Source organism: Zalophus californianus, chromosome 8 (assembly GCF_009762305.2).
Source record: "Zalophus californianus isolate mZalCal1 chromosome 8, mZalCal1.pri.v2, whole genome shotgun sequence".
NCBI classification, from domain to species: domain Eukaryota; kingdom Metazoa; phylum Chordata; class Mammalia; order Carnivora; family Otariidae; genus Zalophus; species Zalophus californianus.
The window spans coordinates 140,177,452-140,190,679 of record NC_045602.1 but is presented as its reverse complement, the minus strand read 5'-3'; the positions used below and the strand labels follow the sequence as shown (position 1 = coordinate 140,190,679).

General features: G+C 52.0%; 1 protein-coding gene across 5 annotated transcripts in view; it reads left to right on the top strand.

The window, feature by feature from the left end:
• Positions 1 to 13,228, top strand: part of ZBTB46 (zinc finger and BTB domain containing 46) — a 65,674-nt gene that overhangs the window by 27,012 nt on the left and 25,434 nt on the right. For all 5 annotated transcript variants that reach the window (XR_003524516.2, XR_003524517.1, XM_027620923.2 and 2 more), the window contains exon 3: positions 10,487 to 10,771. Coding sequence is in view for 3 of the 5 variants with exons in the window: in XM_027620923.2 (XP_027476724.1) it covers positions 10,487 to 10,771 (285 nt within the window). In the remaining 2 variants the exon portion in view is untranslated. The remainder of the gene's footprint in view (positions 1 to 10,486; positions 10,772 to 13,228) is intronic.

The following is a 13,228-nucleotide window of genomic DNA, read 5'->3' as shown; positions in this document are numbered from 1 at the left end:
ATGCACTGTAGCCCTGTATTATTCCTTGTCGTTCTCTGTTCCCATGTGTTCCCAGCCCCGAGCACATGGCAGACCCCTGTATGTTTAGTACAAGTTGGCTGAACCATGGTTTTTTAACCTTGGGCTGGATGACTCTGCCACGGGGACCGTCCTGGGCACTCTAGGATGGAGGCGGCATCCCTGACCTCCATCCACTAGATGCCAATAGCAACCCATCCCTGAGTTTGCTCACAACCAAAAGTGTGTCCAGGCATTGTAAATGTCTCTGACGGGCAGCACCCCACAGCTTTTGGAGTTTAACTGAGCTGAGAAGAAGGTGAAGTTTCCAAGCTGATAGAAAAGCCGCCTGCCTGTCTCCCTGTTAGCTGTTGGTAGGGAGAGGTGTACTCTGTATGCTCCAAACTTTGTTTGTAATCTGTCACCAACTCTGACTAAACTCTGAGAAGCAGCAGTCCCTGGCGAATGACTTAAGGACAGATGCTCTGTGCGGAACCTTCTGGGGTGGTCAGTGCCTCAGTCGTGTCCTGGGGCACCTGCTTGGGTGCCGTGAGCCGCCCAGCAGGCTGCGATGCTGGAGGCCTTACAGTTCGAGGGCCCATCTGCACAGTGAGGAATGTTTGCTCCTCAGGCCTGTGGGTTTGAGGTTTTAAATGCAGTTGTCAAGCAGAAGGTGTTTTTAGAATCCAACAAGTGATTTCGGCTGTGTACTTTTGTTAATGTCTTAAATCCCTTGGGTTACCAAGGCAACTGTGAACCGCTTCTGTTAGATTATTCTGAGTTGCAAAGACAAGGACTTGAGGTTGTAGGCTCGCCGAGGATGGTTTCTGCCTGCTTTGGTGGTCATTATTCCTCCACTCTGGCCCTGGGGCTGGGTGTGGAAGTGTGAAATGTGATCCCAGTGGAGGTCAGTTTGTTTTCATTAAATATTTATTACCTCTTCGAGAAGAGTATTTTTAAATTGTCATCCTATTTGTAGGAGAAAGGGCTCTATTCCAAGAGAATGTGTCAGGTGGTTATTGCACATCATTTGGGGGCTTAGTACAGATGCTCGGATATCCAAGGCTGCATGCCCTGTCCCTTCTGTGTGTCTCCACCTTGACTTGTGGTGATTCGGAGCCTGTTAGCATTTAAGAGTGATTTTTTCCAAGCAAAAGGCCAAGAGTTTCCACGAAAGCATCTGTTGAAATTTACTTCTGAGTTACAGCAGTTTGCTTGTGTGACAGCTCGAGGGTGCAGGTAGGCTGCCATAAAGTTGTGGCCAGACCCGTGTTCCTTCTTGTCCTCCTTGGGGCCCTGGCTTCCCCCTTTGTGTGCGACCCCAAGATGGCCCCAGGCCCCCGCGGGGGTGGATCTGTAGCTGCTAGTTCAGAAGCCAGTATGGGAAGGGCCCAGGTGCTTGTCCCATACATGTTCCTAAAAGGTTTTGTGAAAAAGAGAGTTCTGTAGCCAGAATAAAATGTGTGGCTTTTATAAAGTAAAAGTTTATACCTATATATATGTATATATTTTTAAAGATTTTATTTATTTATTAGAGAATGAGAGAGAGACAGCACGAGAGGGAAGAGGGTCAGAGGGAGAAGCTGACTCCCCGCCGAGCAGGGAGCCCGATGTGGGACTCGATCCCGGGACTCCAGGATCATGACCTGAGCCGAAGGCAGTCGCTTAACCAACTGAGCCACCCAGGTGCCCTGTACCTCTATTTTTGTAAAGTTGGGTCTTGACGTACTGGGATTTTTAAGAACGTGTTGGAACCACAGGACGGCTTCAGGTGAAGGTGGTGTCTGTAGGCTCTCAGCCGGCTCCTCATGCCCTTGTGGCCTCTTGCCTGTGTGGGGAAAGGGGGGGGCAGATGTGCCATCTTGCAGGCTAGGGGAGTCCACGCTGCCCCTGCTGAGGTCAGACAGTCCTTGCTGGGGCTGAGTAGGGAGGAGACATCCCCGGCTGGACTGTCTTAGTCTGTCCTCAGGCACCGTCCTAAAACACAGGAGGGCACGGACAGATTCGTTTGAGAAGCGGTGAGGCTTGTGAGTTTGAGTTAAGCTACACGTCCGTCCATGATCTGAGTGGAGACGTAGGGACGAGCAGAGTGCCCAGCACCCAGGGCGTGATCCTCTGGGCACTTCTGCTAGAAGCCAGCTTTCCACTGCCAACACTTGCGCAGACTTGATCGCTTCTCTCTCTCTCTTTCTTAAAGATTTTATTTATTTATTTGACAGAGAGAGAGAGACAGAGAGAGAGGGAACACAAGCAGGGGGAGTGGGAGAGGGAGAAGAAGCAGGCTTCCCGCGGAGCAGGGAGCCCGATGCGGGGCTCAATCCCAGGACCCTGGGATCATGACCGGAGCCGAAGGCAGACGCTTAACGACTGAGCCACCCAGGCGCCCCATTGATCGCTTCTCTTAAAGAAAGTCGTCTTGCCTAGTCTGGTATTTGTGTTTGGGGGTAAAAGAGCCTGAATGAAAAGTGACACCACGGTTTTGTGGCGCTGGGACTGGACCTGCCTGCCGCACCCACACTGTTGGACCCTGTTCCTGACACTCGAGCTCCACCCCTTGTCAGGCCCTCTGCTCTTCTCCTTTCCTCAAAAAGTTCGAGCTCAGTTGTAGCACCCAGATGTTTTTCCTTCAGGTCTGAGAATTCTGTGGAATCCGTTCTGGTTGACCTTGTTGCTGTTGGTCAGATGGCAGCTAAGGGCCCAACACAGACAGCAATCCTGTTTGTTGGAATATTGGCTGAGCACGTGGGACGCAGGGGCTGTAATGGGCGCACCTGCCGCCTGGATGAGAGGTAGTGAGGTGTCCTTTGTCTGATCCAGAAGGGTGGGCAACACCGGTGACTCAGAACAGCAGAGCAGTAACAGAAACCAGATGCCTGCGTGGGAAGGGGCTCCACGGGTGGAGGCATGATGGGGGGGCATGCCCTGTGGCTCGTGGCTCATCCACGCCCCATGCTGTACTTCTGAATCATCGTCCTGGTTGCGGATCCTGGGACCTCGGCTTTGCTGAGCTCCTGCAGCTTCTTTTCCTACCCCAATGAAAGCGCTTCTTTTGCGTCTGGACTTTCTAGAACATTGAGTTCATGAAAGATGAGTCTTTGAAGGGTTCTCACGACATTCAGCTCAGCCCCCCATTCTTCCAGGTGCAGAGACTGAGGCTGGGTGCTACTGAGTGGCTTGTCCCCAGGGGTGCCCAGCGGGGCTGGGAGGGTGCCCCACCCGGAGGGAGCTCTGCAGAAGAGCTGGAGCTTGTTCTGGGTTGGTGCTTGACAAGGCAGGCCACGTTGTGAGGCTGTGTCAGGCTGGAGCAGGAGCAGGAGGTGTTTCTGGAAGCCCCTTGAGCCGAATAGCCCTCCAGGCTCTGGCGATGGTGAGCTCAGGATCCCCAAAGTTCATCTCAGTGGAATGTGCATGAGTTGGTATGATTGCCATCTTGCTAAGCAGCACTGGGATGTGTTTTTGCAGAGAGTGTGACCACATCCTTGTGCTCAAGGATCATGCAGAAAGGAGCCCTCTCCAGCTCCCGAGTACAGGGGGCTGCCCCCCAACAGCCTCACTGAGCTAACGTGCGTGTTCCGAAGCGAGCCTTCACTGCTTTGTGGTTGGTCCACAGATGGGCAACCATCTCTCTGGATCCCGTTTTGATTTGGACTTGAGGGCTTGGTTTTCTTTAACCAAGTGCTTACTTGCTTTTGGTGTTTGTAGATCATGACGGTGATGCCCCCGGAGGGTCTTCTGACTTGGGGCTGCCTGTGTCTGTGGTGCCCCGGGGCGAGGCAGCATCTCCCTCCCAGTGAGGAGGAGGGACTTGGTTATGTTGAAAGCCTCAGGGTGAGACTATATATATGTGAAAGCACAGCTTGTAAAATTCCATTTAAATGGAGATTTAAGAGGAGTAGTGTTATTTTAAAGTGTTCATTTGAAAATTTTTATGCCACTGCTTTTTTCAAACTTTGAAAAAGGTGCAAACCCCTCACTGTTCAGCTGGCTGATGAGCAGCCCCTGAAGACCCACACGTCAGTCGCGGGGGCCGCCTCCCCCAGAGGGTCGCCGCCTGCCGTGGGCTTCTCTCAGGTACGGTGGGGTGGGATGAAGCCGCGGCTGCACCTTGCCACGCGTGGGGGTTCCGGTGTGTGCGTGCACACCGTGGACTCCTTGTCCCGACGTGGACGGCTCTGGGCTGTTGCTGGTTTTGGTCGTGAAGATCAGTGCTGCCTTTGGGTGCTTGTTCTGGTATATTCTGGAGGTGTTTCTAGGGGGTGCATCCGTTCCCTCCAGCTGCTGTGAGAAATTACCACGAACCTAGCAGCTTAAAGTAGCACAACCGTATTATTTTACAGATGTCAGGAGTCTGAAGTGGGGTGGCAGTTCCTTCTGGAGCCTCCAGAGGAGAACGTTCCTTGGCTTTCTTCAGCTTCTAGAAAGCACAGCCTTCCTTGGCTCCTGGCCCCGCGTCGCTCGGCCCTCCTGCCTCCCTCTTCCGCTTAGAAGGACCCCTGTGTTGACAGTAACCCACCCGGATAATCCAGGATAATCTTCCCACCTCAGGGTTCCTAACTCCATCACACCTGCGAAATCCCTTTCTGAGCCGAAATCAAGAGTCAGATGCTCTGGGGCGCCTGGGTGGCTCAGTCATTGAGCGTCTGCCTTCGGCTCAGGTCATGATCCCAGGGTCCTGGGGTCGAGTCCCGCATCGGGCTCCCTGCTCCGCGGGAAGCCTGCTTCTCCCTCTGCCGCTCCCCCTACTTGTGTCTCTCTCGCTCAAACAAATAAAATCTTAAAAAAAAAAAAAAAAGATGCTCAACCGGCTGAGCCACCCAGCGGCCCCAAGGAAGTTTTTTGGTGAAGATTGCCATCTTTCTTCCTATTTCTTGGAGTATACAGTAAACTGCACAAATTTCGAATTTGAATAATTTTTTGTTTCTCTCCCTAACATTTTATTGGGGAAATATTTACACTTAGAAGTTGAAAAAAAAAAAGAGCACTTCTGTTGCCTAGATTCTCCACTTAACATTTTGCTACGTTTGCTTTATTACATGCTTATCCATCTAATCATCGAAAACCCATTTCATTTTTCAGTGCATCTCAGAGCACCTGGCAGATGTCCCTATACTTCATCCCAAAACCCTCCAACGAGCATTTCATCAGAGTTCAGCCTGTGTTTCCATTTTTAAGGTCACTTTGACGCCTGGCACGCACCATTCCCCGGTGTGCCTCTCGATGCGTCTTGATCCGTGTGTGTCCCTACGTCCCACCCGAGGAGCAGAGCACCCCCTCCCCAGCAGCAGCGAACCCGACTCCTTCTGCCACAGCTCTTCTCTGCTGGCCTAGCGCTTCCTCTGGACGAAACCACATGGCGCGTGCCCGGCCACGGGGCGTGTGCGTGGCCGCGTCTCCCGTAGTCCACACCTGCTGGGCTCTGCCTAATGTCCCTGGGCCCGAATATGCTGCCGGGTGTTTATCCAGATTCTTGTCAACTGCCATGTGGGCAGGAGCCAATTTTTGCTATTATGAATAAGACTTCTGTGAGCATTTTTGGCAAGCCTATTTTGTGGATGTATGTTTTCATTTCTCTTGAGCAAATACCTAGGAATGCAGTGGCTGGGTCACAGGGAAGGGGTCACTTTAGTTTTATAAGGAACTGCCAGACGTTTTCCTGAGCGTCTGCACCCCCCTGCCATAGTGTGAGGAATTTTGGTTGCTCCCCATCCTCCACAGCTTTGCCTGTTGTCTTTTTAATCTGAACCAGCCTAGTGGGTGAGTTTGGTGAGCTTTGACAAATGCATACACCTCTATGTTGGGAGAGAGAACACTTTCCTTGCCTGGAGTGGCCCCTCCCGTCCTTTCTGCTCACTCCCCACCCACCCGGGCCATTCCCGACTCCTGTCCCCAGCGTGGCCTGGAACTGCAGTGCGTGCTCTCCTGTCTGGCTTATTTTATTTAACTCTTGTTTTTCCATTTTGAGGTTATTGTAGATGAATGATGAGCTGTAAGAAATAACACGGAGGGGTCCTGTGTCCCCTGAGGCCGTTTCCCCAAGGCTGACGTCTTGCAGAACACCGTCACTGCCACCACCCGTATCTGGACGTTGACACGGTCCACGGACCTCAGCCCCTACCAGAGCGGCCGCCGAGGACCCCGGGGTCGCTACCCCCCCTTTGGCAGCTGCTAATCTGCCTGCGTTTCTGTGATTTTCAACATGCTTTTGAGGTTTGTCTGCATTGTCGTGTGCATCACTAAATCCTATTTCCAGCTTATGTTGTGTTCTCTGGTTGTAACACGCTGTGTTGACTCCTTCACCTGTTTGCGGTTTTTCGGGTGGTTTCCGGCGCTGTGAACATGCCACTGGGATGTGCTGGGATGTCTTTGTGCACATGTGAGTTTTGATTCCTCTCAGGTGAACTCCCGGGGCCGTGACTGCTGGGACCCTAGGCTCATGCTGGCTTCGTTCGAAGTCCCCTTTGCTTCACATCATCGTCAACAGTTCATACTGTTCCCTTTCCCATTTCTAAGCGCTCTGGGGGGGCGTGCAGTGGCATCTCCTGTGTGCACCTTGCATTTCTTTGATGGACCGTGTTGTTGGTCTTCTTCCTGTGTGTGCGTTAGTCTTTCACACGGCTTTCTTCATCAGGGTCTGACCGGGTGGCTTGTGCTGTCGGGTTAGAAATGTTGGCCGTGACGAGCCCCTCTTCACGCTCTGCTTCCCGAAAGTGCCTGTTCACGTCTTGAACCCGTTTCTCTGGGCTGAGTTGAGAGTTCCCGGCATATTCTGATCACACCTCAGCAGGTGTGTGTCTTGCAAACATTTTCTGTCTTTGCTTCACGTTTTCATTTAACATTGTTTTTGGAGGAGCATACCTTGTAAATCTTGATGGAGCCTGATTTGCGAACTCTTTTCTTTTGAGGCTCCTACGTTTGAATCCTATCACAGAAATCTTTGCCGAAGATCACAAACATTCCCCCCTGTGTTTTTCCTGGAAGCTTAACAGATTTGGGTGTGACGTGTTGGTCTGTGGTTCACATTGATTTCTGTATATAGATGTCTAGTTGTTCCAGTCCTATTTGCCCCAAACCTGACTTTTACCCATTGAATCACCTTGCTGACTATATAGTTAGCAAAATAATTGATTCAATTATATATTTATTCGGTTATATATATATTTCAAGTAAGGAGGATTTATGGAATGATGTGAAAACTTTTTGAAAGTTAAGAAAATGAGGTAACTTGATTTGAATTTTCATAAAGAAAGGTGACGTTTTATTTTTTTAAGATTTTATTTATTTATTCATGAGAGAGAGAGAGAGAGAGAAGCAGAGGGAGAAGCAGGCTCCCAAGGAGCAGGGAGCCCGATGCGGGACTCGATCCCAGGACCCCGGGGATCATGACTTGAGCCGAAGGCAGATGCTTAACCATCTGAGCCACCCAGGCGCCCCAAAAGGTGACATTTTAGAAATAGAGAATACATTTTGGACACATAAAGTGAGAATGTAAATGTTGGGTGAAATGCATACTTAATCTTTTTGAATTGTACTGTGCCCTGTTTGAGTCTGATTTGGGCTGTAAGCACCTGGGTGAGGGCAGGGACACTCACTCCGGAAGCCTCTGTGTGTTGTTTGCACAGTGCACACACTGGGCGCCTGTTTGGTGAGCGAGGCAGTGCGCTGAGCAGGGTCGGGCTGTGACATCTGTGCAGACGTTCTCAAATGCACCTCATGAGCACTTTAAAGAATCGTGAAGAGTGGAGATTTGGGGAAACGTGAGAAATGGGGTGCTCCCCAGGACACCCTGGTTGTGAGGTCAGCGCCCCTCCCTCCCTGCCCTCCTCGCCCCTCCTGGCCTCCTCCCTCCACGACAGCCCCGTCCCCCAGGCCCTGGAGCCCACGTGGCTGGAGCACATCTTTCCTGTTCTGAATCTGCTCTTACCCCACTTTAGGACCAACGCTGCCTGATCTAGTTTGATTGTTTAAAAATTCTGCTTATTTTAGGGGCGCCTGAGTGGCTCAGTTGGTTAAGCGTCTGCCTTTGGCTCAGGTCATGATCTCAGGGTCCTGGGATCGAGTCCTGCATTGGGCTCCCTGCTCAGTGAAGAGTCTGCTTCTCCCTCTGCCTCTGCGCCCTGCTTGTGTTCCCTCTCTCGCTGTGTCTCTCTGTCAAATAAATAAATAAAATCTTAAAAAAATAAAAATTCTGCTTATTTTAATTATAATCTCTTTTCTGCTTTCCAGCTAAAGATTGTGAGCTAAATTTTCTTTTCTTTTTTTTTGTGAGCTAAATTTTTAAAATGCTACGATGTATCATTTATAGGAAGTGAGAAAAAACAGTGTATTCCCCTCTAGAATAAAACCTTTACATTTAACTCATCGCCTTTGACAATTAGATGTTGGTATTTTTAATCCTGTTTGCTTCATTTATTAAAACGAGGTCAGCATAAAGGAAATAAGCCTGAGTGCCTTTCCGTTGCCCATGCAGTTGGCGTGTGGTCATTTCTTGCTGCCACATATGTGTGTGATGTGTCTGCCCAGCGGCTGCTCCCACGTGCTGTCCCTTTCTCTCGGGGGCAGGGTCTTCCTGTCTCCCTGGAACCAGCGCTAGCCATTGCTAGTACCTGTCCAGAGGAAGCACATGCGTGTGCGCACGTGCGTATATGAGCAAGGGTGTGTGTGTACACACGTGTGCGGTCGACACCCTATGTGACAACTTACAAATGAATTTTTGGAACTCAACTCATTTTTCAGACGTGAGATTGGACGCTTGGTGTCCTCTCAAGCTTTTTGTAAACAACGTAGCTTGAGTCCTAGGAGATACTGGAGACAGCAGCCTCCTGGACATGCCGTTGATTCCAGAACCTCCCCACACATACAAGGCTTGGCCTGGGGGTTAGGGCACCCTTGCCAGGACCCGGATTCATAGGGTGGTTGTGTGAGGGAGGCACAGCGTTGCTTGGACGTCCGTCTGTGACCTTCCTCGTGGAATTCATCGGGATTTGGAAGGTTAGCAGCCTTTGCATGAACTGCCTTGGCTTCTGGGCTCCATCCACGTGGTAGCGAGTTCTCACTTTACTCCTTTTCACGGCCGAGCAAGAGTCCACCGTGAGGATGGACCGTCTTGCTTGCCCGCCATCCCCCAACATTGGGCTTGTTCCTCTTTCTGTTATGAATAGTGTTGCTGGGAGCTTGTGTGTCTTCACTACTCTTGGGTACGAACCCCTCCGAGGGGGCTGGTGGTAACTCTGTGTGGTCTCTCGAGGAGCTGTCACACTGTCCCCCAGCGGCTGCACCCCTGGACGTTCTGACCAGCAATGGAGGAGGTTCCAGTGTCTTTACATCCTTATCAGCCCTTGTGACCATCTGACTGGTCTGACGGATTCTAGCCGCTCTGGTGGGTGTGAAGTGGCCTCTCGTTGTGGTTTCGAGGTGCGTGTCCCTGATGACCGATGGTGTTGGACATTGCTTACTGGTCATTTATGTGTCTTCTTTGATGAATATCTGCTCAGGTCCTTTGCCCATTTTAAAAATGGGTTCTTTTTCTTTTTACCAAGTTGTAAGCCTTCTTTATATATTCTGAATAGGCTCATATCAGATGTATGATTTGTGGGTATTTTCATGGGCCGTCTTTTGTCTCCCTTTCCTCCTTTCCTTCCTTCCTTCCTTCCTTCCTTCCTTGCTTTTCTCCCTTTCATTTTAAGTAGGCTGCACGCCCAGTGTGGGGCTCGAACTCACGACCCTGCGGTCACGTGTCACACGCTCCACGAATGAGCCGGCCAGGCGCCCTATCTTTTTCTCCCCTTCAGAGTGTCCTTTGAGGCATAAAAGTTTTTTAATTTTTTATAAAGATTTTTATTTATTTATTGAGAGAGATAGTGGTAGAGAGAGAGCATGAGAGGGAAGAGGGTCAGAGGGAGAAGCAGACTCCCCGCCGAGCAGGGAGCCCGATGCGGGACTCGATCCCGGGACTCCAGGATCGTGACCCGAGCCGAAGGCAGTCGCCCAACCAACTGAGCCACCCAGGCGCCCCAAAGTTTTTAATTTTGACAAAGCCTAGTTTATCTGTTTCATTGCTCGTGCTTTTGGTGTCCTGTCTGGGAACCCGCTGCCCAGGCTGAGAGTGAGATTTTCTGAGCTTTGTAGTTTGAGCTCTTCTCTTTGGTTGTCGGTCCACTTTGAGTTACATCTTCTTTGAGAGATGAAAGTCCCGCAGGCATGCAGGGGCCTTTGGCTCTCAGCCCCAGAGCGGAGATTCGAGCGGGTCTTCGTCCTCTTACCCTGGGAGGGGGTGCCCCCCAGCTGTTCTGAGTGGAGCCCCCACCGGAGGCCTTGGCTGAGACTTCACCACTATCCCGGGGCAGGTGAGGGACGTCGGCTGGCAGGATGGGACTGGATTTTACGACAAGCCGCTGGGTGGTCAGGAAGCTCGTCACCTCGGCTTCTCCTAAATTTGCCCGCCTCCCACTTGGAGAGTCTTAAAATGACCTGCGTGTGTTTCCTCTCCCAGATGCGGACTTGACGGTGACCGAAGCCAGTAGCTCTGACAGCCGCGGGGAGAGGGCTGAGCTCTTTGGCCACGTGGACGAGGGTCTCCTGGGAGGAGAAGCCAGCTACCTGGGCCCGCCCTTGACCCCAGAGAAGGAGGAGGCCCTGCACCAGGCCACCGCCGTGGCCAACCTGCGGGCAGCGCTCCTGAGTAAGAACAGCCTGCTGTCCCTCAAGGCCGACATGCTCCGGGACGACAGCTCCCTGCTGCTGGACTACCTGCCCAAAGGCACCCACTCCCTGTCCCGTAAGTGCTTTGGAAGGAGATGAGGCGGTGGGGGGGGCGGCGCGTCTGCGGGAAAGGTGCGGTGGGGTGTGCGGCTGCAGGGGCCGTGGAGGAGCGGTGGTTGATGTGTTGATGTGTGGTGGTTAGGGCAACAGCAAGTGCTTGTTCGAACGTTTCACACTGAAATCGAAGTATCTGAACCAAAAATCTTGTCAATCTTAGAAGTGCGGGGCCTCTAAACGGGAGCCGTGTGTGAGTCGGGAAGGGGGACCGGGATGGCGGCCTCTGTGCAAAGCGACAGGCTCGGGCTCCCTCTGCTGGCCCTCGGCCCGCCTTTGTGCCCATTCACTCGCAGTGGGGAGCGACGTGCGCACATCCTTGCTTTGTTTCCGCTAGATAATGCCGCTTACACGCCAGTGTTTTTAAAGGAATTGGATGTTGTTTACTTCTTAAGTGTCTCCAGCCAAATTCCAGTTGTTCGGGAGCAAATGACAGACTAACCTGAGAAGCAGAGGTACGGCCAAGCTGCCAAGCAGCAGGCTCTCCTGGGACTTTCTTCCCCCAACAAGACACAGGGCATTTGACTTTCTCCTCTAACGGCCTGTGAGCCCGCAGGGTGCAGCCCGAGAGCGAGCCAGGAGCTCTGAAGATCCATTCTGGGGACGCTCATGGACTGTGGCGGCCGCCCGGACGGTGTCTCTGGCCATCCGAGGAGAAACGCGCTGTGTTTGGTTGGTGCTCACTATGGGTGCCAGAGGGAACGAGGTGCGGGGGACAAACCCCAAAACGGGAGGCCCCGAGTGCAGAGGGGGCCCGCAGGTGTGAGCGTGTGGTTGGGGCCTGAGTGGCAGTCAGTGTGGACACAGTGGCTTCCTGATTACCACTGGAGGAAGGGAAGCCGACTCCTGTGTTGGGGATTTGGGAGGTGCATCTTTGTTTTCATTTTTACTCTAATTTTAAAAAGCCAGTATTTTTACAAGTTTGTTTTCATGAGCGCTAAAATACCCTAAGTTTCTGTGTTGGAGCGATGAAATTTGCTTACGGCTAATAAAGATGCAAGTGGGAGCAATGCTTCTGTTTCTTCATTTCCTGGCACGTCATCAAGAGCCCAGGCCACCGTCTGAGCAGCCTGGACGCCGTGCTCAGTTCATGGGGCTTGGCTGTGAAGTCAGACCCTACGCTGAATACCTTGTGGACAGGCTGCTTGGCTTTGGGCACGCTTTCAAAGACATGTTTAGGCCTCATTGCCCCATCTGAAAAATTCATCACACAACTCTAGGGAGTTTAAGACAAAGTAGCGTCTGTGAACCCTCGAACGCATGCTCCCAAATGTTGGTCCTGCCCCGCCTGCTGTTGGGCCTGTGCCATCCCAGGGCACTGGGGGGTCGACTGGGCAGGTTTGTGCATCTCGTGGAAGGAGCCCGTGGGGATGCAGTTGGGAACCTGTGGCTGTGTGGAGAGGTGGGGGCACACTTGTTCGGTCCCCCCGTAACACTCCTAATGCACGTGTGAGTGCCACACATCTTGGGCTGTGGGCGGGCCAGACCAGTGCCCACCTCTGCCATCAGGGGTGACATTGGAATGAGGGGGTGATTCTCGACGCTTTTCACTTGTCTTCCTGCCAGTCTTTGCCTCTAGTGTGGGCTGGTCCAAAAGGCCTTTAGTGCATCTCTGCTGGGAACTACACTAGACCGGGTCTGGAACCTGCTCCTGGTGCAGCACCAGCGGCCACCCCTGCTGGGCCCCTCTGTCTGGACCCCGCCCCTTCCTGGGCCCCAGACCCTCTTGCAGCAGGTCTCACAGGATTGCATCTCCTGGTGGGCTTTTCTCCCCGAGCTTCGTCTTTGCGTGTGGGTCACCGGACCCTGTATTAATACCTCCTGACGCTGGAGTGAGGCAGCAGCACCTGCCCCGGGCGTGCTCTGGACACACGCATGATTGTCAGACTCTGCTCTTCACAGTTTGTGAAGTCCTCTATTTAGTTTTGGTACATCTGTGACTAATTCTGGGTGAAGTCACACAGTGGGTTTTGGTATTTTGTTATTTCTGTTCTGTTATGTTTTAATCTCCTTGCTTTTAATATTCTAAATTTCCCATTTTTCTTGTAAGAACCTACCAGAGGCAGAGGGGCCAGAGAGCTTGGTGGGAAAATGGGTTATTTTAAAAAACATTATTTTCTGACATCTTAAGTAAAGTCTGTCTGTTTCCAGGTATATACTAAAATGAGGAATGAAAACATCCAAATAAAAACTTTGTTTCCCAGAACGTTGTGGTCAGCTGCCATCGCAGCCGCGCCCCCATCCCGTCCCTGGCAGGTGGCCTCGCAGAATCGGACAGAGGCTGAGCGGCCGTCCTGTGGTTAAGACGTGGTTGTGGCAACCTGTCCGGTCGCCTGCGTTGGAGATGTTTGTCCCTGTGGAGGGTACCTGTATTAGCTGGGTGGCCTGAGCCACTGCTATGTATCTTGAGATCACGAGA